The sequence below is a fragment of the Macaca mulatta genome, chromosome 14 (assembly GCF_049350105.2).
Source record: "Macaca mulatta isolate MMU2019108-1 chromosome 14, T2T-MMU8v2.0, whole genome shotgun sequence".
NCBI classification, from domain to species: Eukaryota; Metazoa; Chordata; class Mammalia; order Primates; family Cercopithecidae; genus Macaca; species Macaca mulatta.
In genome coordinates this window covers 21,777,631-21,805,356 of record NC_133419.1, presented here as the reverse complement: position 1 = coordinate 21,805,356, position 27,726 = coordinate 21,777,631, and the positions used below count along the sequence as shown (strand labels likewise).

The 27,726-nt window shown below is 37.1% G+C and overlaps 1 protein-coding gene across 1 annotated transcript in view; it reads left to right on the top strand.

Moving 5' to 3' along the window:
• Positions 1-27,726, top strand: part of HSD17B12 (hydroxysteroid 17-beta dehydrogenase 12) — a 167,666-nt gene that overhangs the window by 104,458 nt on the left and 35,482 nt on the right. Inside the window, exons 4-6 of the mRNA XM_028833499.2 lie at positions 7,462-7,569; positions 24,315-24,379; positions 25,237-25,281. Of these exons, the coding sequence (XP_028689332.2) occupies positions 7,462-7,569; positions 24,315-24,379; positions 25,237-25,281 (218 nt within the window). The remainder of the gene's footprint in view (positions 1-7,461; positions 7,570-24,314; positions 24,380-25,236; positions 25,282-27,726) is intronic.

Here is a 27,726-nt window from a genome sequence, read left to right as displayed (position 1 = left end):
CCAGGAGGCGGAATTTGCAGTGAGCCGAGATCACGCCCTTGCATTCCAGCCTGGGCAACAAAGAAAAATGCCATCTCAAAAAAAAAAAAAAAAAAAAATGTGTAGGGTGGGTATTGTTTTTTGTGGTTTTATAGGCTAAGAAATGGTATTCTTGAAAGTTCAAAGGCTTGAGTGAAGGGCCTTAGGCCAACAACCAGTTGAGTTGGCACTCAAGTGCAGGGCTTCTAACTGCATCCCAGGCTCTTCCAGTGAACTCTGCTTTCGTATCGCTAGCAGTAGCATCTTGGAATCTTAAGTGTTGTAATCTTAAGAATGATGTTTTGGGCCGGGAGCAGTGGCTAATGCCTGTAATCCCAGCACTTTGGGAGGCCAAGGCAGGCGGATCACCTGAGGTCAGGAGTTCAAGACCAGCCTGGCCAACATGGCAAAACCCTGGCTCTACTAAAAATACAAAACTTAGCTGGGCATGGTGGTGGGTGCCTGTACTCCCAGCTACTTCGTAGGCTGAGGCAGGAGAATCATTTGAACCTGGGAGGCGGAGGTTGTAGTGAGCTGAGATCACGTCACTGCACTCCAGCCTGGGTGACAGAGACTCTGTCTTGAAAAAAAAAAAAAAAAGAATATTTTGCCTTTTTCTCCCCTCAAAAGATAAAATTCAGATACTTCTATGGACCTTTTGCTTACCAAGTGCAGAAAAATCAACATTGCTATATGAAAATTTCTTCAAGAGTGGTTTGTCCAAGAGTTTACAATGCCTGGACCAACTGTAGAACTCAAAGCTTTCAAAAGGGTGGGGCCTATTCACGTCCTATCAATAGAATAGTTTCACGCAGCATAAGGTTTTTATTTATTGCAGGTGTTTGTTCTAGTTAAAGAGGCTATAATGAAAAAAATATAATAACCTTGGCTTAAAATAAAGAAATGCTTGGTTTGAGTTAGAATCCTGATGAGCTATGATTAATTTTTTGGCTTGACTGAAAGTGGGTCTCTTCATATGAGATTAAAATTGTCATGAATATTTTTCCAAGGGCAACATAAAAAAAGGAAATAGACCATTATTTGTGTAGCATCTCTGTTAATTGTAATTAAATGGGCCTTTAAAAATGGAGTCAGATCAATTATTCCCTTCTAGGACACAATCACCTTCTCCAAAGCCATATTAGGCAGGCTTTCTTTGTTGGGGGTTGTCTCACCCCAAGGGATAGGGATGTAAGGATAGGTAAGGCCTGGGAGTTGTGGGGAAAAGAAGACAGGAAAAGAAGGGAAGTGGAGAGAAATTGGTTAGGGGACTTCGTTTTTTTCTTTTTCCCCTTAAAATTAGAGAAAGTACAAAAGACTTGTCTTGCATCTTTTAAATCTCTAAATACTGTAAAACATAATTTTATGTGAAAATGGAGAGCTTTTTTTAAAAAAAAGGGTGCGAGACATTTTTATGGTAAAAACTGAATTTTATGAATTTAGATTTAAGATGCTAAAATTGGTACGCATTGAATATAGTGCTATTTCTCTAAGAGTCTCCTCTCCCCAACTCATTATCTTTTTCCAAGACTGGAATAAGGGAGATTGGTCCGTGACTAAAATATCCTCAACCTTCATATATGTGCCCCTGAGCCAAGCTCCTGGAGTATTTTATTCGTGAGATGGGATGGTTTCTAAGCTTTCTTATAACTCTAAAATGTTTGAATTTATATGAGAATGATAGTCCAGACCCATGTATGACAGATGGAGTAACTGAACTGTCTCTCAATTTGTCTTTTTTTTTTTTTTTTTTTTTTTGAGAGCTGGAGTCTTGCTATGTTGTCCTGGCTAGTCTCAAACTGCAGGGCTCAAGTGATCCTCTTGCTTCAGCCCCCAGAGTAGGTGGTACTACAGGCGTGCACCACCGCACCCCACTCTAGCTTACATTTTAATATGCCTAATATTCTGTCTTATACATACATTTCTTACCAGCATGTAAGAAATGTAATTTCTGTAGGGAGGAATTCAAGAAGTATTGAGAAGATGATTTTAATGAATCTGCTGTGTTGGCCTAGCTTTATTTACTCATTTAACAAACATTGAGCAGAATGACCTCTGCTTTATGCCAGACATGGTGCTAGCTGCAGGGAATACAAAGATGACAAAGAGTGCTCCCTGTTTAAGAAACAGACTCTTTGCTTAATATATTAAGTGCCTCGTAGGGTTGTATAGAAGGTCTCTAGGAGCACAGCAGAGAGTGGAAGTAGCTTTACCTTGGAGGAAACGGGAATAGTGAAAAATATGTCCACGGATGCGGTAACATGACTTGAATCTGAAAGAATGTTATAAGAATGTTATAATATGGAAAAAGTGAGGAAGGGTGATATGACAGGAATTTCATAATGGATAGTACCTGAAACTTACAAGGGAAGGCAGGCTGTTTATTTGGAACAGATATAGGGACAAAGGAGTGTCAACATATATATTTTGGTTTTATTAATAGAAAAAAACACAAATAACACACAACTGTATATAGATTAGACTTCTTTTGTAACATTCCCAGATTAATATCCCTAGCCACCTAGGGCAAAAATTTGAGGAAAGTCCTTCTAAAATCTATAAAATTATTCTTACAGAAAGAGAAATTTAAAAGGAGATGCCAATTTGTTGAGCAAAATGAAAATGATAATGGCCAGAGCTGGAAGTACGATAAACCTAAGGCCATTCTGAATATATTTATCACCTTTCTTGGCTTGCACCTAAAAGTGTGTGAGTTTTAATATTGAGAGGTGTTTCAGCAGCATCTTGAGACTATTGCAGGGTTCAGTTCCTTTTCTGTCAATTCCAGACTTGACCTTGAATGAATTCTGAATACTCTGTGTCGTAAACGGCAGTGTGACTGTAGGAGTGGGGCATGTGCTCTTGCAGGTGATGGAATGGTTTGAGGCCAATGACAATATTCATTATTCTATGGCACTATTGTTGTAAATAATATTTGCTTTCTGCTTTTACACAATTGTAGTTATCTGGTTTTCAGTGGAGCAGTAGATAGAAAGGGAGTGAATAGTATCAGTGTAGCTTAGCTTCATTCCCCGCTTTTCATGCCAGAGTTGCATTTCTGCCTCCATTTCTAGTTAGTTGACTGCCTTGAGTAGTTCATACCAGCTTTTTTCTTCTTGGTGTTTGGTCTTAGCCACTGGGCTGAGAGGCAGTTGGTCAAGACCATCTGAGAATTATTTTCATCTGAAAATAAAGTTGGGATGGGTCATGACTGTATATATGTAACCACAACTGTAAGTAGTGGGATGCCAGCTCATACAATTTCAAATACCGACAGCTTGTCAATAGGCATCAATAGTACTGCATATCTGTATATAATGGTGTGTACAATTCTCATCATGGAATTCTTTAATTCTTTAAGAATTTGCAATCACAAGATTTTACTGTGAGACATTTAAACAAAACATTTGAATAAATGGAGAGCCCGGAGGAAATGCCACATTGTCATTCTTTAATTGAAATGTTTAATGCAATCCCAATCAAAACAGAGACTAAACAGGTGAGGATAAGCAATAAATTTTTAAAGAAGAAGAACAACAAAGTAGACTTCCATTACTAGAAACATTAAAACCCATTATAGATCTAGAATAACTAAATCTAGGGCATTGTGAAAGAACAGAAAAATAAGATAATAAACAGACTATACTTCTGGAATCAGAATCTTGTAGGTACAAGCTGTCCAATCATTTTAAACGTTCACCTGGATCAGCCATTGGATGAGGATGCTATGGAAAGAGCGTGATCCTGGACAAGGCAACTCTGCAGCTAAGGCTGACACCCAAAAGCTTTCTGCTGGTGATGCTCCCACAATTAGGGCAACATCAGTTTCATTGAAGGGGCGATTGTGTGGCTCATCTCATGTTCATTGCAACCTCCAAATCCAATTGTTTGTGCATCTTTATCCCACACACTTGTAGGATATTGATTTTAACTTATTTCAACTCCTACTCTGGAAAACAGAGAGAGGCTGCGTCATTTCTTAGACCTTTGTAGTCAGTCAAGGATCAGAGTTCCAGAAGTACTACTCCAAAAGCTTTGGTAAGGTGCTTATTCTTCCCTAGTGGTGGGCTGTTGGAGAGTGGTAGACTAGTGGTTTTATGAAAAAAAACAGGTTGGGGAGGTGTGAAGGTGGAAATGAGGGCTGTGTTATGGGTATCTGGTATCTACTTCTGTTTCAGGTGCTTAATTCACCCTTGTGCTGATGTTTAAAGTTAGAGGATTCTTGTCCATTTGTCTTGCCTCCTGTTGGCAGGGTCACATGCAGGGTGATAGGCTATGGGAAGGGGGAAGATGCCTAGATTTACTTCTAGGCTGGTCTTCAAGCCCCAAGTTCAAGTCTCCTGAGTAGCTGGGACTACAGCCACACACCATCGTTCTCGGCTTTTCCTTTGTAACATAGGCCAGCTACCTCCCACCTTAGCCTTCTAGAACCCCCCATTATAATTCTTATTCAATTGCCTTGGCCCAGAAGGAGACAGTTCCTGTCCTATTCTTATATATGCACATCTATCTTTGATTGACAGAACTCGATGGTGGAGGTGGAGGCAGTTCATAGAATTCCGAAAGCCCACCCACCCATGCCCCTGGTCAGTAGCATGCACGTACCATAATCCTTGGAAAGGAAACGTGGTGGGAGTCTGCTGGATTCTTCTGGGGAAATTTTCTCTCTATAAAAGGGACATATCACAGAGACATACGATTTCTGCCTCCAAACACTGTTGTTTGCATGCGATGCATGGAATGGCAGTGGCCTTCCAGAAAAGGAGCCAGCCTAAGGGAAAAAAGAGGAGGGTGGAAAGATCCCAGATCATTTGTGCCATTGTTGAGCAACTAAACAAAACAGAACCAAGTCCTTGTCTTCTTGAAGCTTAATTTGAGTCAAGACGTATAGACAAGCATGTACATTATTAAAATACACTACCTAGCATATTAGAAGGTAGTAAATACAATGGAACAAAATCAAGCAGGGAAGCGCATGAGGAGTGCTGGGGAGATGGTTGCATTTATTAAAGGGTGGGCAAGGCAGGCTTCTCTGAGAAGGTAACATTTGCTCAAGGACCCAACAGAGACAAGGGATGTGGAAGAGCATTCCAAACATAGGGAATGGTAAGTTTAAGTTCTGAGTGTACGTGGACAACATTCTGTATCTAAACAACTGCTAGGATCCCCTATGGCTAGAACTGAGGAGCAACGGGGAGAGTAGCTGGAGGTGAGTTCAGTAAACTCACACTGTTTATTAGGCTGTTGCCAACGCCTTTTGGCTCTTACTCTGAGTGAGACGGAAATCTCTGGAGGTTTGTGAAGAGGTGGGTATCATGGTCTGACCTATGTTAAATAGGAAAAGCCGGGAACGATGGTGTGTGCCTGTAGTCCCAGCTACTAAGGAGACTTGAGCCCAGGCTTGAGACCCAATCTCTTAAAAGAAAAAAAAAAAAAAGGAAAGGCTCACAATAGAGGCAGTGAAGAAAAGTTGTTTTTTAAAAAAGGCAGTGTTCACTTTTCAGTTAGATTTTCCAGAATCTATGATTCTGGGAAATCTAGGTATGAATTCAGATATTTTAATTAACCTGAAAAACTTGTACCAGAAGCCATTTGCTTATCCTAATGTGAATACAAAGAGCTTGCTTTGTTTCAATACTAAATAACATTCTTTGTAAAAGTGTCATTGAATCTTTTTAGCAACATATCTATACAAAACTCTACAATGTAAGTATGTACATTCATCTAATCCTGTGAGATGCAGAAGAGTGAATTTGGTTCAGGAGTTGTGAGGTGGCTTTTATTGATAGAAAATTTCCTGAATGTCAATACATAATACTAGTATGGAAAAATGCTTTGCTTTTCAAAATAAATAGATAAATTTACGTTATGTTATTCTCGAATGAAGTTTTTCATTTAATCAAAGGTATTTTTAACCTTTTGTTTTGGGGCTTTTTGTTTTCCCTTGTGAATCTGTGGCTGTAACAAAATCAGCATTCTTTATTTACTGGTGGTAAATTCTGTGAAATGTTAAAGTAGACATATTAGACCAGCTATTGTGAAATTATAGCTCTGTGTCTAATTTCCCACTACATGAGCACACATATAACTCATTTTTATTAGAACAGTAAGTATACCTTTAACACCAAATAAGGTATTTTCTAGGTCAATTCTTCTTTTCAGTTTATTCGTGGATTTCTACCTAGGGTCAGTACTTTTCACTGAGTCTGACTAAGGATCAGATCTCTCATGAACCAGCTCTTTAGTTTTAGACAGAAATCCTTTTAGGTCAAGAACAGATACTTCCTACGAGGATTAATCCCGCATACTCTGTGATGAGCTGACACTGACTTTGACTGAAGAAAGATTTATTTTTGGAAGCAGGATTTTAAAATTAATTCTTTTGAATTCTCTGCAAGTTCTAAAGAATAAGCATTCCTAGCTCACTGGACTTGGCTAAGTAAACTGAGTGGAGATGGTTGAGGAGAGAAAGAAAGTCTAGCCTTTATGGACTGCCTTCTGTGTACCATAGGTATCATGTGAGCCTCACGTCATTGGTTAGGTAGAATTATCTTCATTTTCGCAAGAGGATGCTGAGGCTCAAAGAAGATGTGTGACTTGCTTAAAGTCATTTTGCAAATATGTGTGGAAATGAAATTGGTGCTCATGTCTGTGTGACCTCAAAGCCTGTGCTATCTCTTCACAGGGGCTGACTAGTGAAGGCAAAAGTAAATACTGTACATTAACTCGGATGAGTTTTGTTCCTCAGGGTCTCATTTCTGAAGCTATTATTTTCATCAGCACTGTTTGGACCTTAATAGACTTGTGTAAAGTAGAACACTGAGGTGTTTCTTGGGTCACTTTATGTCTTTATTACTGTGCATTTTGTGTGGATTTTAAAATGTAGTGATTATTAACTATTAACCAAGTTCCCAAATTATAATAAGATCCTCTTCATTTTATTTCCGTTGTGATAAGATAGACTTTTTGTTTTAATGTATCACACTTTAAAATATTTTACAACATGAAGACTTCTTCCTGAAGTTATAGAGCACCAATTTACAATTAAAATCACAAAGCCAGTGATATTTAAAGAGTATATAACTTTATGATATGAATCATGTTTTATTATTTGTACCTAAGGGTCTAAAAGTAGTTCTCATTATTGATTTACAAAAGAAGAACTGATTAAGGAACATTGAGCCAGTTCTCTGTGACGACACTGGAATTTTTATTGCAGGACTAATGTGTTGACCCTATATCATCTCTCATGGTCCTATATCTCTCATGGCCCTATATCATCAATCATGGTCTCATGATTGCTTAAATTTATCCTGGTCTAAATTTTGTATCAAATTGGGGGGGTGGAAACGTCTGAAAGGATAATGCTATCAAATGCCTTAATCTTCACTGCCATGTACTAATTTTCCCTACTCTCCCCATTTGTGTTTTCTTTTTCCCTAGAAGAAAAATTCAAAGTGGAGACAAGAACCATTGCTGTTGACTTCACATTAGAAGATATTTATGATAAAATTAAAACAGGCTTGGCTGGTCTTGAAATCGGCATCTTAGGTTTGTATTTTGGCCACATTTATAGATTCTTCTTATATTTATTATTTGACTTTATGACTTTGGATGTTAAGTGGTAAAATGACTAGTGAGAAAATTGTATTATGATTACCTAAGACATTATTAGTGAATAATATCACTAGATGACATGATACGTTTGAATTTGTGTTTTTAGTTCTGTATTGACAACATACAATTTTGGTTATTTTCCTTGTTATTTCTGTTATTCTCTGTGTATATTTAGATATACAGTTGTCCCTTGGTATCTATGGGTATAGGTTCCAGGACCTCTGCAGATGCTCAAGTTCCTTATATGAAATGCCTTAGTATTTGCATATAGCTTATGCACATCCTTCTGTATATTTTAGATCATCTCCAGATTACTTATAATACCTAAAACAATGCCTACACATCACTTCATTTTCACTTCATTTGTGCAGATTTAATGTGTAGACACGCTGGTAAACTCAAGTTTTGGTTTTTGGAACTTTGTGGAATTTATCCCCCCCAATTTTTTGATTTGTCTCTTTTCTCCCCAATATTTTTGACCCGCTGTTGGTTGAATCCATAAATGTGGAGCTCACAGATAATAGGACTGATGGTAGTTATAGTGCAATAATCCTTTAAGGTGGATGGTGCTGACTCATTTCCATACAGTTGAGGAAATGAAGGCTTAGAATAGTTTATTCAGCCTTTTGTTCACTATTACCCCCCGAGAAGACTTTTTAGAGATTTCTCCTAATCCAACTCTCATGAAATTTTAATACCAAAAATACACTGTATATCCAATTATGTACTATATGTATATCTCTGCTTTATAAAAAAAAAATACAAATAAGATTCCCACTCCACCCTGACCAAATTTCATCTGCTCTGTGGAGCTCTGCTCCAGTTGAAAACAGATTGTTTAGAAGGGAAGGACACATAAAGATTGAGTGATTCAGCTGGGGTTCAGTCTTGTATTTTTTTTTCTTATACCCCTTTTTGTTACATCTCAGCTACCTTGCTCTTATTACCAGAAACAGATGCTTTTATTTGGATAATCATATTATTGAACTTTGTTATGGAAACAATTCAGAAAATTGCATAGGAAAAAAAAAAAAAAGGGCTTTGTTAACTTTCCCACCACTCTTTGAGAGTCATTTCTAGAAAGAAACAGGGCATCTAGTTCCGAAAAAAACTAAACTTCCTCATTAAATCTGTTTATCCCATTGCCAAAATTGGTGGGAACCAACTAATTGCCATTGTTTGTTTAGTTGGGCTATAAAAGTCAGATAAATTAAGATAATTTTTTAAAACATTTTCTAACATTTCTTTAGTCATAAAGACCCCACCTCCCTTCCTCATTCTATAAAAGAATGGTCTTTTACATAATTTCCATAATAGATAAGACAGTTGTTAAAAATCAATTAAACAAGTATAGCCCCACATACTACTGTTGCACCTGGGGTTAACCATGGCTTTCACATGCTATCCTTTCCCAGCTCCTGCCTGGTCCATATCACACATCACCATGCCCCGTATACTGACACCACTATTCCCTCACTTATAGGAAGACCAGTAGGCAAAAATGAATGAGAACACAGGTCTGGTTTTTGCCTTTGTGTCTGCATGTTCTTAAATATACATATTGCCGGGAGTCCTTCACAATTTCCTCTTCCTTAGCCTAGATCTGACATACATAGAGCACCACTGACATCTGTAAAAAATCTTGACTTCCTCAGCTTAGATCTGGAATGCATAAGTCACCACCGACATCTGTAAAAATCCAAATCAGCAATCATAACTTAAGGTTAGTATGGAAGCTGTCTTACTTCTCTTAACCTTCTTTCAAACTAGCGGTGGACTAGGGGATACAGGCTAGCTTAGGCTGGAAGGGAGATTGAGAATCCCTAACGAAAAGAGACTGAGGGAGAAAATTTTACTGCTTCTCTTGAACTTGTGCTCTTAGAGAATGACTTGCTTTCAGAAATAGTTAAATTCATCACAATTGTGTTTAGTTTTACATAAACTTTAGCTGCTTTTCGCAGAAACTGCAGATGCTCTGGGACTATGGCATTGGCATTGGAAAATGTTGGGCATCAGGTTGCTGCAGGGCTGGAGGGTTGTACAAGGAACTCTTTAGCTGTTCTTTCCTGCCCCCTATATGGAAAGGCTTCAATATGAGTTTAGGCATGATAGATCTGTTGAGGATGAGCATACAGGACACATGGTCTCTAAACTCTTTTCCCCTGTTTCTAGAATCCTAGCACTTGTATCAATGCATAAGCACGGATATTTAGACATAAGGACTGATATTTTCCCAGGCCTCATACACTAATGAACCATTGTTTTGATAGCCTAGTTCCTTAGTAAGTTGCTGTGAGTTAACAATTTGTGCCCCTCCACATTCATTCATTCATTCATTCATTCATTCATTCATTCATTCTTTCATCAGTCAGTGAACTAGAGATACAACAATGAACAAGATAGCTACAATGGGCTGGGCACAGTGGCTCACACCTGTAATTCCAGCACTTTGGGAGGCCAAGGCGAGTGGATCACCTGAGGTCAGGAGTTTGAGACCAGTCTGGCTAACATGACGAAACCCCATCTCTACTAAAAATACAAAAGTTAGCTGGGCAGGGTGGCGCACATCTGTAGTTCCAGCTACTCAGGAGGCTGAGGCAGGAGAATCTCTTGAACCTGGGAGACAGAGGTTGCAGTGAGCTGAGATCGCGCCATTGCACTCCAGCCTGGGTGACAGAGTGAGACTCTCAAAAAAAAAAAAAAAAAAGGAAAGCTATACTGCATTATTTATGTAGTGTAATGTTCTAATAAGAAAAATAGTTATCTATGGGATAAATGTTTTGAGTAGGGAAGGACAGGGTGTAATAAGAGTATGTGGGGGACAGGGGAGTTGATACAGGGAAAAATAATGGTAGCTTGGCCTAGCCAGTGGGGTAGGAAAGAGAAGGATTCCAGAAACATTTATAAAGGAAGTAGATGAAGCAAGACTTTGTAAGAGATTCCAAGTGGGAAGGAGAAGAGAAAATTTATGGATGCTTTCAGGTTCTGGCTTGAGCATCTGCATCAACACTGCCATTTACTAAAATGAAGAATCCTTGAGGAGGAGCCTTTTGGGGAGTCAAGATCATTTAAGACTGGAAATCTGGGGTTCCTCTAAGATGTCTAAGTTGGCTTGTTAAGTTGATAGTTGGAGATATATATATGTGTGTGTGTATGTATATGTATATATGTATCTAGATTTCAGTAGAGCTCTGTTCTACAGATACAGTTGGGCGATTAGTCATCTATGAGTAGTAATTGCATTGAAGCAGTGGGCCTGGAGATCATCCAAGGAGAATGGAGAGAATGTAAAGAGAAAACTGAAGACAGAGCTCTTTTGAGTTCCTTCCTTCTCATCAAAGGCTGCCTGGAATAGATAGCATGAAGCAGGCGATAGTTTTCTGCATGAACTCAGCACTGTTCAATAGAAATGTAACACAAGCCACATAGTAATTTTAGCTTTTCTAATAGCCACATTTTTTTTAAAGTAAAAAGAAACAGATGAAGTTAATTTTTTTTTTTTTTTTTTTTTTTTGAGACGGAGTCTCGCTTTGTCACCCAGGCTGGAGTGCAGTGGCGTGATCTTGGCTCACTGCAAGCTCCGCCTCCTGGATTCATGCCATTCTCCTGCCTCAGCCTCCCAAGTAGCTGGGACTACAGGCACCCGCTACCACATCTGGCTAATTTTTTGTATTTTTAGTAAAGACAGGGTTTCATCGTGTTAGCCAGGATGGTCTCGATCTCCTGACCTTGTGATCTGCCCGCCTCCGCCTCCCAAAGTGCTGAGGTTACAGGTGAGCCATCGCGCCTGGCCCAGATGAAGTTAATTTTAATGTATTTCATTTTAGCCTATTATATCTGAAATATTATTAATATTTCAATATATAATCAATACAAGAAAATTTTAAAATATTTTGCATTCTTTTTTAATACTAAGTCTTTGAAATCTAGTATATGTTTTCCACTTAACAGCATGTCTCAATTCAGACTAGCCACACTTTCAGTGCTCAGTAGCTACGTGTGACCAGTGGTTACTGTATTTGACATCTCAACTCTAGTTCACCTTGGCCATCTCTCATCCTCAGTTTGTATGAGAGAATTGTAAGTATAATTTCTTGATTTTTCTTAGCATTTAGCAGTGGTTCTCAACCAAGGACAATTTTGCAGTGTATGACAATGTTCTGAAACATTTCTGATTGTCCTTCTTGGCTAGGGGAGGGTAGTTCTACTGTTCCCTAGTGGGTAAAGTTCAAGGATGCTACTAAACACACATCCTATAATGTGTATAGGACAGCCTCCCACAGCATAGAATGATCCGTCCAAAATGTCAGTAGTGCTGAGGTTGAGAAACCCTGCTTTAAAGTTATACTGCCCTTAAACAGTTCAGATTGGATACTTATTGAAAGATACTCACACAACTTTGATTTTGATTTCTAGTTGGTTGCAAATCAATAATAAAAATAATTATAGTTAATGTTTACATAAACCTTTAAAGTGTATAGCTGAACTTTTGCATACATTATCTCATTAGCTGGGCTGTAAGTTTAGTTTTCTTCCTACTCTACCACAAATGTCTCCTTAATCATAAGATTTATGTAATTATTATTGACATTTATTAGCAAATATTTTACACTTGGATTGTAATTTTAATTTCTCAAGATTTTTGATGGAACTATTAAAATACTTCTGTGAGTTAAATTTTATTACTAGGTCATATTTCAACTCCATTCTTATGGTTCTTTCACTAGTGTGGGTATAACCCTCTAGAACTTGTTGTGGGGAGGTCTGATATGTATGTTTTCTTACTCTTATGATTACCCGAATTTCTAGCTCCATCAACTTTCTTCTCTCCCTCATCCCCATCCAGATCCCACCTACTCTCACCTCTGTCTAGTAAGGGCAAAATAACTTAGTCTCCTTCCTTTGCTTATGCAATTCTCACTTTTATAACATTCCTTAAAATATTCTATGTATAGATTGATTTCTAGTAAGACCTAGGAATCCATATTAAGTCATAGGAAGGAATTTTTTTCTACCAAGTTTTAATGAAACTAGTAAGGATAATAAGAAAAATAAATCACCAGGGTACACCCCATTTGTTTGAATAATGTTAAGCACCAAACAGTCAGTGCTTAATAAAGAAAATTAATATTTTCAGAATTACAAAGGAAAATGCTAAAGCCCTTAGTCGTGAAAGAAACATTAAGTTTTTAGTAAGATAAGTGGAAAGAAAGCAGCCATGAATTGTGAGAATTTATCCTGAAAGGTCACCATAACTTGATGAGACTATAAATGCTTAAGGTTGAGAAGTTGGATTCTTAACTCCATTACGTAAAAAAACTAAGCATCTACTGTCTTCTTTCAGGCAAATGCCAAGAAATACAGATTTCAGAAAGCTTATAAAACTTTGGCTATTTAGAGAAAATGACATCCTTACTGCTTTGAATAAGCAAACAATTGGTTAACAAAGTGTGATTGCTGTAATGCTTACTTGATTCCTTAGGAGAGACTCTCATGTGTGCTCCAGATTGGTTTGGAGGACTTTGCACAATACATCTCAGGGAGGCGTAATTTACCAAGGCCAAAGGAGTAGGCTTGGATTTGAAGTATGCCACAGACAATACTTTTTTCAAATTCCACTACTATGACTTTTTTAACTTCGTGAGATTCTGTATTATAGAAGGAGAAAGAAAGGTCCTCTTGGAAAAATATACTTAGTTTGCGATTCATTTAAAAAATCAACCAAAGCTTTATTCAAGCTTTTAATACATTCTAGACAAGAATTTCCCCATGCCAGATGCTCTCAAGGCCTTCTCTGCCCATAGTGTTAATGGCGTATACAAGTTGTAGCATCAAGAGAATCAGCTGGTACAAGGTGACCTGTGTTGCACTACTGGCTTAGTGCATTCAGGACTTTTGTCATCCGTCGACTTTTTTGATTCTTTCCATACGCATTGCTCATAATTTTAAGAAGCCTCATTTTAACAACAACATGTGTAGATAATAAAGGTCAGTTGATTGCAAAGAATCATTGATTGCCAAAGCTGGAATAGAACTTATTATTCTCTTTTCTTCCTGTGCCCTTTATAAGTGAACACTTGCTCCACTAATGTTCTTGGTGAATTATTTTTTAATTAGTGCCCTTCCTTTTTCAGCTGAATGCAAACTCTTTGTTATCCTTCCCTGTGCAACCACTTTCCTCATTAAACCTTACGGATTTGGGGAAGCAATTGTGTTGCATTTTTCTCCCGAAAACCTGATGTTTCCCAGAAGGTTCTGGGATAGATAATCGTTGAATATAAATATTTTATTTTCTAAACTAAAAGATAGTTTGAGCAAAGATACCCATCAGAGTTAAGATCAGAGTAACTCTGTCTCTGTGTATACTTATATTTTCAAAGTTTCTTAACAAAAGACCCAAGAGTATTATTAGCTACTTGGGGAAAGGACTAGTTAACTTCCAAATGGCAAACTCCCAGTTAATTGGTTTGGGATCCAGAGATGGCTTCCTTATAATTCAGTCCCCAGAGAAGCAAAGGAAGAGGAATAGATGTAGGCCTAGGAGAGAGAACCAAAGCACTACAGGAACAGTGCTGAGGAAAACTTTTCTAGGATTGCTTGGAAGGAAGGGAAATGGAGCATACTAGGAGTTTATGCAGCTTCCTGCTCCCTGTTGATTAAGGAAGTCACAAATAAAAGAGTCTTATTTCTTTAGAGGCTTTAGAAATACATAATGCTACAGATTCTCTTCTTGCTGTTCTCAGTGTTACAAATCGTTTTCAATTGCTCTCATTTGAAGTGTAAATACCTCTAAAGGGCTAATGGCACCTGTCATTTCATTCTTATTGGAACTAGTATATTCAGTTTATTCCTTGTCTACTTCTTGCTGGGTCAGTTGGCTATTTTAGTTAGTGAAAGACATGGAAAAGTCATTTTAAAATGGAGAACGATAATCTTAAAAAAGGAAACTATGTGGTAGGTTGATAATCAGTGGGGTGCAGAGATGTAGACACGCAGAAGGACAAAATAAAATGTTGAGAGAGCACCAAAGGTAAACTTCATGTAGTTGGAATTATTATCCCCTACCCCCAACCCTTTTTTTCTGTCACCCAGTATATGAGGATCAGGCTTAAGAAAGGGCAGATGCTATTATTCTAGGTATATAGGAAAGGGTTATAGGAGGATCATGGGATGAGAGTTTGGGGAAAGGGCAGGATATAACTTTTGTGCTTTCCAAGGGTATAAAACACTTCCAAAACTTCCCTTTTGTAATACTGCAATCACATTTTGTTGCTAACCACCCAGAGTTACTGCAGACTCCACAGGTTCAGGAACACAGCCCCCAACAAAACTGCCCTCACTTCACATGCTAGCCACAAGTTTGGAGATCTTCAGACTATCTATACATTTGATCAACTGGCTACAAATTCATGGGTTCCTATGACACCCTCGGGTTCAATAATTAGCTAGAGTGATTCATGGAACTCAGGAAAGCACTCTACTCATGATCTTGTAGTTTTATTATGATGGACAAAAGTCAGGATTAGTCAAATGAAGAGACACCACAGGGCAAGGTCTGGGGGCAGTCCCCAACACAGAGGTTTTAAGCCCTGTCCTGGTGGAGTCAGGACACCTTACCTTCCAGGCACATCCTTGTGTTCAGCCACCAGGAAGCTCTACCGGGCTTTAGTTTTTATTGGGGGTTTCATTACCCAAGTAGGCATGATTGATTGAATCACTGGCCATGTGGTTTGACTTGATCTCCAATCCTCCTCCTCTCTTTTCTTTAGGTTGGGCTGGCTTAAAGCCCCAGCCCTCTAGTCACAGAGTTGGTCTTTCTGGTGTTCAACCCCCATCCTGGGTTGTGTTGATTCCACTACTGAGTATATATCAAAAAGGAAGAAAATCAATATATTGAAGAGATATCTGCACTCTTATGTTTGTTGCAGCACTATTCACAGTAGCCAAAATATAGAATCAACCTAAGAATCTATCAGCAGGTGAATGGATAAAGAAAATATAGTATATGTACACAATAGAATATTCAGCCATGAAAAAAAAAAAACTGGAAATCCTGTCATTTGCAGGAACATGATGGAACTGGAGGTTATTATGTTAACTGAAATAAACCAAGCCCAGAAAGGCAAATATCACGTGTTCTCACTCACATGTGTGAGCTTAAAAAGTAGATCTCATGAAGATAGAGAGTACATTGGTGGTTACCAAAGGCTAGGAATGGTGGGGTGGGAATAAAGAGAGATTGATTAATGGGTACAATTGTATAATTAGATGGAAGAAATAAGACCTGGGTTAGATCATCAGGATGACTATAATCCATTGTATATTTCAAAATAGCTGGAAGAGAATAATTCAAATGTTCCTACCAAAAGAAAAGATAAAGATTTAAGGTCATAAATATCCCAGTTACCCTGATTTGATTATATGAATGTACCAAATTATCACGTGTACCCTGAAAACTTGTACATTTAACATGTATCAGTTTTAAAAATAAAAACACAGATGCGATCCAAGGGCCTGCCATGAATAAGAAAGACACTCTCATCAGGAAATTCCAGTGGTTTAGAACCGCCATCCTATTAACAAAGATCAGACAAAATGTTAACTGTACAGTACCTTTTCTTTCCTTTTTGTTGATTGATTCATTCAATCAACCGTATACAATTCTTTAAACAAGTAAAATTCCAGAGCTATAACAGTAGACAAAAGAAACACTGTTTCTGCTTTTCTGGAAGATAGCCATGGAACAAGAGGTGGGAATGTGTTGCATGTAATGAAGGAGTATGTTACTGAGAAAGCTAAGGGTGTCACAGATAGTATCCCCGAGAAAGTCATATTTAAGTGGAAACCTGAGGGCTGAATAATACTGGGAGAATAGACATGGGAAGGGTTTCCAGGTGGAGGAAACGGCATGTACAAAAGGCCTGAGGTGAATGTGCTTGGTGTGTCGGTAGAACTGACAAAAGCCCTGTGAATCCAGAGCAGAGGTTTCAAAGGGGACAGTAGCAAGAGATGATTCTGGGGATTAAGCAGACCCAGATCATGAAAGTCTGAGAAAAGCAAGACCATAAGTTTCCTACAATGGGAAACTATTTTAGAATTGTAAGCATGACTTGACAACATATTAGAATTTTAGAGAGATTCTGACTCCCACATGGAACAAGACAAGAATTGATAGGAGGAGGCCAGTAAGACTATTTCAGCAGTGAGACATGAGATGATGATAGTTTACATTAGGAGGATAGCAGAAGTGAACTGATGAAGAGGGGTGTTTAGGAAATAGAAATAGCACCAATTTCTGATGAGGGTCCTCATCGGAGGTCTTGAGTGAAGAAGAAGGAGGAGGAGGAGGAAAGTAGAAGAATGGTTTTGTGTTTTTTAAATCATTATTGCCAACATGTATTGAGCACTCTTTCATGCCAGCCACCATGCTAATGAATTTCATTTAATCCTCAACAACGCTATAAGGTAGATATTGATATTTCTATGTCCATTTTACAGAGAAGAAACAGTTATAGAGTTAGACATCATCCAGAATTAGATGACTAGCAGTTAGCAACTTCCAGGTTCTGACTTGAGCGACAGGGTACCGTTTCCCTAAGACAAGAAACCCTGGATCAGGAACAAAGTCTGTTGAGAAAAATGATGATTTCACTTTGGGATATGTTAAGTTTAAGAGAGTGGTGAGAAAGCCAAGTAGGGATTCAAGTAGTTGAGTCGCTGGGCACACATGCCCTTCCTTGCTAGAAGGGAACCTTCTTTGTGTTAAATGTTGAAGAAGCCTGGTGTAGACAATCATGGCAAACAGAATAGGTGTATGGATTTTTTTTTTTTTTAATGTGCTAGGAGACTCATCAGGAACATTATCAGACTAAGTATAGTGCCTTGTAGTTCCATTAGATACGTTGGCTGAGATTGGATTTGTAAAGTGAGCATAGGACTTTTAGAATTCATGTTTATTTCCGTTTACTTGAAAACCACTCGCTAATGGTATTAATTAAAGCAGAACCTTTTACTTAAAACTGGGTAATTAGCTCTGTTATTTCAGAAATATAAATAGAACTGTAAGTCATGAAATTGATGAATGTTCTTCCCACCAGCTAACATTTAACTACCAACCTCATGTCATCTTTCTTCATTCCCTCTTCCAATTTTATGTATAGCAAATCTTACCTAGTTTTGTAATGAAGATCATGTAGCAATTTATAATTAAACAGTAGAAGTGAAATGTTCTATTGTTGCTTCTGATTCAGTCTTAATTTTTCAATTTCTGATTAAAGCACTGCAAATTTAAAGTCTTGTAAACTCTCTCTTATTTGGAAATTGCTACTCACAAGTGTATGAAAACTGTAAAGTTTGCAAAATGTTTTACATGGTGTTCCAAATATCATCTGTCAGAGTATGAACATGTGCTAGCTAAAGCAATATGTTAAATAAGGCAAAGATGGAATTTACTTTGCATCACTTTCCAAACTCTCTCTATAGGCTGTAAGAGTGGATCTAATTGAATGAAATAAAGAGGGTAGAGGAGCAATGAGGATAAATGTAATCAGTATAAAGAGCAGCAGCTCTGGTTAACTGATGCCCGGAGTCCACTCTCTCAGAAGGATCTCTCCACTTTGATGCTGGTCATACGTAATAAAAGCAGGGTAGTTTGGGCTTGGGCACAAAATAGGAGTTGGATAAATTTTTGTTGAATAAATGACCATACAACAATAACAACTCTTCCTCTTCCATTTATTAACATATTACTGTGTCCCAGGCATTGGGTTAAAGATTGCATGTGTATGATCTCATCTAATTCTTAAATTACTATCCCCATTTTGTGTCTAAGGACAATGAGGCAATCACTAGTCTCTTGTTAGGAGCTGGTAGTAGTGGAGCTGGGACTGAAACCTGGTTCTGTTAGGACTCTGGGGTCTGTACTCTTTTAGCTCAAAAATGTAAGACAGGAAGTTTCCCCCACTTTTGGTATATACACTGTTAGTAAATTGTCCGTTTTAAAAATTCAGTTTGTTTTGAAATATAGTGAGGAAGCAGCATTTTTAAAATCTAAATCTCTTTTCATTAACTCTGAGTGCTGGAACTGGATTAGCATTTATAACCACAAATGTTACTGAAATATAAACTTTCTGCTTTGATACAATGAGAAGGAAACAGGAGGGGATACTTTGCATTATTTGATGTATGTTGGGAAGCCCGGCCATTAGGCAACATATTTGTAAACCACCTTAATTTCCTATATCTCCGATTAATCTGGAAAAAGAAGCAGGTTGAAGGTGATCTGTAGAGGGCTACCTGTATCTGTTAGAATTGTTTGTTCAAATGGATTTTTAATTTCTAGTAATTTATTGTTTGCTCCTCTCTCACGCCCAACCCAGATACCAAAAATCTAATTTTCTGATGACATCATTATATCTCTATAGCAGCTGGCTTTGAGAAAGGATTCTAAGTTCAGTGAGATCAGCAGCAAACGAACTTAGAAGAAACAGAAATCTTGTAAATATTCTTTTTTTTAAGAATGTGAAATTTGGAAATGATTTTTAAAGCAGTATAATTTAGAAATTATATATGTGTGTGTGTGTGTATGTGTGTGTGTATGTATGTGTGTGTGTGTATATATATATATATATATATACACACATAAAATTCAGAATTACTCCGTGGATTTCCTGTGTCTTTAAAATGCAACACACAATGATATTAGTGTTTTTTGAGGTTCTGGATGGGGGCCGAGGAGAGCGTAGCTAAGCATGGCCTCTGTCAGTTCTTCTTTGCAAGGATCGACTCTTAAGAGGATGGCTCCTCTGCCCTCCACCACCTTTTCTTTCCACTTCCTTTGGTGTTATTCTTAGTCTGTTTTCACCTCTGTTCTCTGCCTGCCTCATCTCTTCTGTTGAACTCTTCCCAGTCTTAGACCTCTAGTCAGAAACCAATGGGAAAGATTTTGTTGCTGTCCAACACCCTACAGTGACTGGGATGGTGGTGGGAATTCCGTGATGACATAGCTATCTATTGTTTCCTGAGAGGCATCATGTGTTGTTACACAATAAAAAGGTTTTTCGGGTCACTGAAAAAAAATGTTTAAATCTGTCTCTGGCGCCTCACTTGAAGAATTCAAGAAAACTCACTAATAAACATGTATAATGCTAATTTAAGACGCAACCATTTAGAAGGGATTTTCAACTATCTGAATAATGTTGGAGCAACATGTGCCATTGTTTGGTTTGGCGAATCCTATAATGAATCCTGTAATATGTAAAGATGGCATTGCGTGAACCCATTCTTAATGAGACTAAATTATAATGGGAGTATTTCCATCCTTCACTCCTACTCAAAGCCTGTTCTTTCTCTTCCTTTTGCAATTCCCTGAAAGCTTTTTGCCTGCTGTTTGGTTATTGCTGCCACCTGATGTCTCAAAATAAAATTGCAGTGGGTTTGCTTTTTCCAAAAGATTCGCACTGTTCTGCATTTTATGGAAATAAGTATTTGAGAGCAACAGTTTTTCTTTTTACTCCTAAATAAGAGCATTCTGAAGTGATTACCTGTGGTAGGGAGATCATGCATATCATTCATTCCACAAGCAAAAGGTGGAACTAATAGTGCAGGAGGGAATGTAGGAGTCCTAATCCCTAGAATAGGACAAATTGCCATTGTGACCTTGGTGTGTACTTCACCTCATAAAATTGGACTCAGCGCTCTTAACAGCCTTATTCTGGCTTTAACGTTGTTTCATTGTGTGTACTTTTTTTATAAAAGCATAGCCCTTCTCCACGATACTATTTATTTTTTTGGACTAAAGTTCTCAGTGTTGAACAGGTTTTCTCTTTTTTTTAACTGATACATACTATTTCTACATATTTATAGGGTACATGTGATATTTTATTACATGCAGAGAATGTGTAATACCATGTCAGGGTGGCTGAAGTATTTATCACTTTGAGTATCGTTTCTACATGTTGGGAACATTAGAAGTCCTCTCTTCTTGCCATTTTGAAATATACAATATATTGTTGTTAACTATAGTCACCCTACTCTGCTATTGAACATTAAAACTTATTCCTTCTATCTAACTATATGTACCCACTAACCATCCTCTCTTCATCCCTCACCTACCCAAACACACCTGCCCCACCTTCTGCTATCTATTATTCTACTCTACCTCCATGAGACCAACTTTTTTTTAGCTCCCACATATGAATGAGAACATGCAATATTTGTCTTTCTGTGCCTGGCTTATCTCACTTAACACAGTGACCTCCAGTTCCATCCATGTTGCTATAAATTACAGGATTTTATTCTTTTTGTGGCCAAATAGTAGTTTATTGTGTATATATACCACATTTTTTTTTATCCATTTATTTGTTGATGGACACTTAAGTCAATTCCTTATCTTTGCTGTTGTGAATGGTGCTGCAATAAACATGGGGGTGCAGGTATCTATTTGATATACTGATTTATTTTCCATTGGATAAATACTAGTAGTGGGATTGTTGGATCATATGATAGTTCTATTTTTAATATTTTGAGAAACCTCCATACTGTTTTCCATAGTGGCTACACTAATTTACATTCCCACCAACAGTGGATAAGAATTCCGCTTTCTCTGCATCCTTGCCAGCGTCTGTTATTTTTTGACTTTTTAATAACAGCTACTCTAACTGGGGTAAGATGATACCTCATTGTCATTTGGATTTGGATTTCTGTGATGATTGGTGATGTTGAGCATTTTTTCATTTATCTGCTGGCCATTGGTATGTCTTCTTTTGAGAAATATCTATCCATATCCTCGGCCCACTTTTTAATAAGTTTACTTGATTTTTAAACTGTTCAGTTGTTTGAGTTCTTCGTATATTCTAGATATTAGTCCCTTGTCAGATGGATAGTTTGCAAATATATTCTCCCATTCAACAGGTTGTCTCTTCACTCTGTTGATTATTTCCTTTGCTGTGCAGACGCTTTTTGGTTGAATATGTTTTCTTATAGAGCTATGTTAAATAGATGTTCACATTTTCATTGTTTGCATAGATAGCTTTGATAGCTTTCCTTTGCTCAATTATCAGAGACACAGCTGAAGACTCTATTGTTTTTTTGGATTTTTTTTTTTTTTTTTTTTTTGAGACACAGTCCCACTCTGTCACCCAGGCTGGAATGCAGTGGCGTGATCTCGGCTCGCTGCAACCTTCATCTCCTGGGTTCAAGCAATTCTCCTGCCTCAGCCTCCTAAGTAGCTGGGACTACAGGCATGTGCCACCACGCCTGGCTAATTTTTTGTATTTTTAGTAGAGTCGGGGTTTCACCCATCTAGACCATGTTAGCCAGGATGGTCTAGATCTCCTGACCTCGTGATCTGCCCGCCTCGGTCTCCCAAAGTGCTGGGATTACAGGCATGAGCCACCACGCCCAGCGACTCTCTATTGTTAATACAGCCATAACCAGAATAACACTTCTCTTCTTGCTTAGTTATTCAGGGACTTCCTTTGCTTAACTTTGTACTTATAGTACATGTTAAGATTACAAAGTCAACTGTGCTGCTTGCAAAGTTCATAGATTTTTTTTTAAAAAAATGAAATCTGGATTTTAAAAGATTTATAATTACACTGTTCAATTTTCCTTTGCATTTTGAAATATAGCATTAATATTCCCATAGGTTAGAGGGAAATCTAAAGAAAGTTTTCTTGATATGGAGAGTGAAGGGAGATAGTTTACTGTATGTCATGAAATTTTTTAAAATTCTGATGAATATTACAACTTGGCAAAGCCTTTCCTGGAAGATTCTGTTAAACTGATGTAAAGAATATTTTGTTTATGTGCAATATTTTAGCAGATATTTTGGGTTTTGCTATTTCTTTTAGTTGTATTGTAAATTATTCATCCTTTGTAATTCTGTAAGTGGTTAAAGCAAAGTCAAGTGAACATGAAGCCTTACCTTCAACTAGTTTTGGCCTAATTGTTAACAGATCTTTTATAGAATTGAATCTTGGGGCGCCTGGTGGGTGGAGAACCTACTGAATAAAATAAAAATGGATTTGGACCTTCTGTTATTAATTATGTTTAGATACTATCCCTATTCAGATGAGTATGAATCCTAATTTAATAAAGTTTGCTTTGTCATTGTCTTTTGCTTACATATTTTCTGACAGGTTTCAGTGGGATTGTTGTAAAATCTTGCTACTTACAGCCTCAAGTGATTGGCTTATAATTAAATATGAAACCCTTACTGAGTTCCTTTGAAACTATTAATTTTGTTAGACTATTGAAAAGTTATTGTTACTACTATCAGGTTTATCTGGCATATTTCCTTATAAGCTGTAACAGACTGATCATAATGTCCTCATCTGCTTGCAACTGAAACTTCTCTTTTTTAAATACTTCATAATTTTATTAAGCATTGCTATGAGATTTTTGCTTATTATTCAGTTTTTTGTTTTTTGTTTTCTGAATTGAATACTGCATAAAGGTGTATGAAGATTTTAACAGAGTGGTTAAAAGCCTAGTCTCTGAAGCCAAATTTCCTGAGTTTGAATCCTGGCCTACTTTGCTCTATCACCTTGGCAATTTATTTAACTGCTGTGAACTTCAGTTTCCTAACATGTCAGAGGAAAATAATAACAGGAACTACCTAATAGGGTTGTTGTGATGATTAAGTGTAGATAGGCAGATAGATAGATCATCTATCTCATGAGTTATTTATTTAGCTAAAATAAATTCTAAGATATTTTATTTATTGATTGATACCTGCAAATGTTCCTTATTCTGGGATTGTCTTTGTCTTTCCAGGTCTAGGGAAAACCATAGGATATTCAAGTATTAAAATATTGCATCTACATATATATAAGTTTATTCATATGTTGTGAATTGTCTTATAGCCCCAACTTTAGGTGATTGGGAAGGTAAGGGGGTGCAGTAAAAGAAAAATTAAGACATGACCTCAACTTTTGACAGATGGTTTATTGGAGACATTTAGTGTGACCCACTCCCTTGGCCACCAGAAAGAAGCCTTCCCTCACTTTCCAGTTGAAGGCAGGCTCTGCAGAAAAGGCTCCCATGGCACTCTGCTCTGTCATGAAATAATTGTTTCTTTCTTTCTTTTCCTACTAGATTGTATGCTCTGTGATGCCAACATTTTCCCCCCCACTTTTTAAAGTTCCTAGCACATGTCTTACTCAAAAGTGTGTGGCACATATTTGTTGAATTATTAAATGAGCTCTCATTCTGGAGCAGAACAAAATGTGATGCATATTGTACATCACATGTTTTCTGAAAACTGTTATAACTAGAACTCAAGTTTCCAGTATCCTGGACAATGGTACTTTTTCACTCGTTCTACTACACTCTGAAAATTTAAGGTCTAGAGAAGAGTTAAGTAATATCTCCAAATAACAGTATGATAGATGCAGAATATACAAATCCCAAAGGGCTATGGAAAGTGAGAGGCAAGTATAAGTTCTGTCAGTTGCTGAATGGTAAGGTAAGTACAGGAAGGTTTAATGAAGGAAGAGACGTTTGAGTTGGACTTTTAAGGATAGATTTTGGATAGAAAGGTGTGGAAAAGGTTACTCTAGCCATAAACAGTATTTTATAACATTATATATATCATATTAGTCTTGATATCTTTAATGTCATTAATACATCTTTAAATATACATATGTTACTCAGCTAATGATCTTGTTCTATTTCAGTGAACAACGTGGGAATGTCATATGAGTATCCTGAATACTTTTTGGATGTTCCTGACTTGGACAATGTAAGACTTTCTTTGTATATCATGGTAACAAAAAGAATGCATGCAGGTATTGGTATAACAATTCACACTATGACACTGGAGTCCAGCTGCCTGTGGTTCACACCCTGGCTTTTCTGCTTACTACCCGAGTTCCCTGGGTATGGGCCTAGCCATGCTTTGTCTCAGTTTCCTTGCTCATAAAATGGGCAGCTTCATAGGGATATTAGAAGGATGGAATGAGAAAATATTTATCACCTCACTTATACAGTGCTAGATTCAAATAATAGCTCTAGTTTTGTTGTTACTCTTATTTTTGTTTGTGTTATATCAAAATAGCTCTGTTTTAAGTTTTAGGACTCTAAACATCAACTTAAAAATTGCAAATATGTTAATATACAGCACCATGATTGATTCAGGTAAACCAGCTCTACCAAAATGAAAGTGACATCCTTGATGCATGCATAATCCTTTACTGAAAACGAGAAAAGCATATCATTGAAGGACTATGTAAAAATTTTAAAATTATTGAAAATCCTAGGTTCAGTGATTTCTATGCTCCATACTAGCAGAAAGGAGATTGCAAAGTATTCTATTTATTTTAGATTTAATGTGTCTTTTTACTTCCAGATTTTACTTGCACATATACTTTGGATTCTGCATGTTAGCATCACTTACCACCTTAGTTAGGAAAATATAACACTGAGAGTAAAATAAAATCTGCCTCTCTACCCCAGCTCTTGTCATTTTTCCAAAATCTCTGCAATATTTGGAGAAATGTTTAATGCTTCTCTAGATTGCTTCTCTAGATTGCCTAAGTAGATATTTAATAGGGTCACTTTCATCATCAAGTATATATAAAATTCTCAATTTTTTTGCAGGTGATCAAGAAGATGATAAATATTAATATTCTTTCTGTTTGTAAGGTAAGCAGCCTTGTTATAAAGATGTCATCCTTTTTTGGTTCTTTCTATTTAAAAACACTGACATAATCAACTTGTTCACCTGCATCTACTCTTGTTTAGATGCAGATACATGTATTCCAGATAAAAGTGGTCTATTAAGTTATTTCTTAAGAAAGTATAAAGAACTGAAGGTGCTTGTATGATTTGACTTTTCATTTATTTTTATTTTATTTAATTATTTAATTTTTATTTCCATAGGTTATTGGGGAACAGGTGATGTTTGGTTACATGAATAAGTTCTTTAGTGGTGATTTGTGAGATTTTGGTGCACCCATCACTTGAGCAGTATACTCTGCACACAATTTGTAGTATTTTATCCCTTACCCCCTTCCCATCCTTTTCCCCTGAGTCCCCGAAGTCCATTGTATCATTCTTATGCCTTTGCATCCTAGTAGCTTAGCTCCCTCTTATGAGTGAGAACACAGGATGTTGGTTTTCCATTCCTGAGTTACATCACTTAGAATAATAGTCTCCAGTCTCATCCAAGTTGCTATAAATGCCATTAATTCGTTCCTTTTTATGACTGAGTAGTATTCCATCACATATATATATGTATATATATGCCATATATATATGTATTTATATATATATATATCTCTCTCTCTCTCACAGTTTCTTTCTCCACTTATTGATTGATGGGCATTTGGGTTGGGTCGACGCTTTTGCAATTGCGAATTGTGCTGCTATAAACTTGCATGTGCAAGTATCTTTTTTGTATAATGACTTCTTTTCCTCTGTGAAAACACACAGTAGTGAGATTGCCAGAACAAATAGTAATTCTACTTTTGGTTCTTTAAGGAATTGCCACACTGTTTTCCATAGTGGCTGTACTAGTTTACATTCCCACCAGCAGTGTATGAGTGTTCCGTGTTCACTGCATCCATGCCAACATCTATTATTTTTTGATTTTTTAATTACTGCCATTCTTGCAGGAGTAAGGTGGTATGGCATTGTGGTTTTGGTTTGCATTTCCCTGATCATTAGTGATGCTGAGCATTTTTTCATGTGTTTGTTGGCCATTTGCATATGTCTTTTGAGAATTGTCTATTCATATCCTTAGCCCACTTTTTGATGGGATTATTTGTTTTTTTCTTGCTAATTTGTTTGAGTTCATTATAGGTTCTGGATATTAGTCCTCTGTCAGATGCATAGATTGTGAAGATTTTCTCCCATTCTGTGGGTTGTCTGTTTACTCTGCTGATGTTCCTTTTGCCATGCAGAAGAGTTTAGTTTAATGAATGAAGTCCTAGCTATTTATTTTTGTTTTTATTGCATTTGCTTTTGGGTTCTTGGTCATGAAATCCTTGCCTAAGTCAATGTCTAGAAGGGTTTTTCCAATGATATCTTCTAGAATTTTTATAGTTTCAGGTCTTAAATTTAAGTCCTTGATCCACCTTGAGTTGATTTTTGTATAAGGTGATAGACGGGGATCCAGTTTCATTCTTCTACATGTGGCTTGCCAATTATCCCAGCACCATTTGTTAAATAGGGTGCCTTTCTCCACTTTATGTTTTTGTTTGCTTTATTGAAGATCAGTGGGCTGTAAGTGTTTGGCTTTATTTCTGGGTTCTCTATTCTGTTCAGTTGGTCTATGTGCCTCTTTTTATACCAGTACCATGCTGTTTGGTGACTATGGCATTACAGTGTAGTTTGAAATCAGGTAATGTGATGCCTCCAGATTTGTTCTTTTTGCGTAGTCTTTTTTTTTTTTTTTTTTGGCTATGTGAACTTTCTTTTGATTCCATATGAATTTTAGGATTGTTTTTTCTAATTCTGTGAAGAATGGTGGTGGTATTTTGATGGGAATTTCATTGAATTTGTAGATTGCTTTTGTCAGTATGGTCATTTTCACAATATTGATTCTACCCATCCACGATCATGGGATGTGTTTCCATTTGTTTGTGTCATCTATGATTTCTTTCAGCAGTGTTTGGTAGTTTGTTAAATGCTTTTTGTTTATTAAATGACTTCTATATGCAAGCACTGTGGTAGGTATTGGGACTACAAAAACTTAGGCTGGTGACTTATTTTTACAAAGATTTAATCCGCACGCTATTTGTCACTGATAAATTGTTTCCATTTTGTCTTCCCCATGGTTTTCAGTTGAGGAACTTAAATGTTGTGATAAAGCATTGTGTGGGGAATATGGAACTATAAAGTAATGGGTGTGATTTTTAATAGTCACTCATAATAACTTGTCTGGTTGCTAGTTGCTAAGCACGTGTTACAGTCATGTCACATGTATGTGCCAACAAAAAACAACAAGCCAATACCTGCCAAAGGAAGGAATACTTAGCGAGTGTGAGCATCTCAACACCTTTTTTTCTTATATTGTATTAGTAACTATAAAAATATACTGTACCTTGGTTATACATACCAGAGCAGTGAAAAAAAATTGCCTGAGGC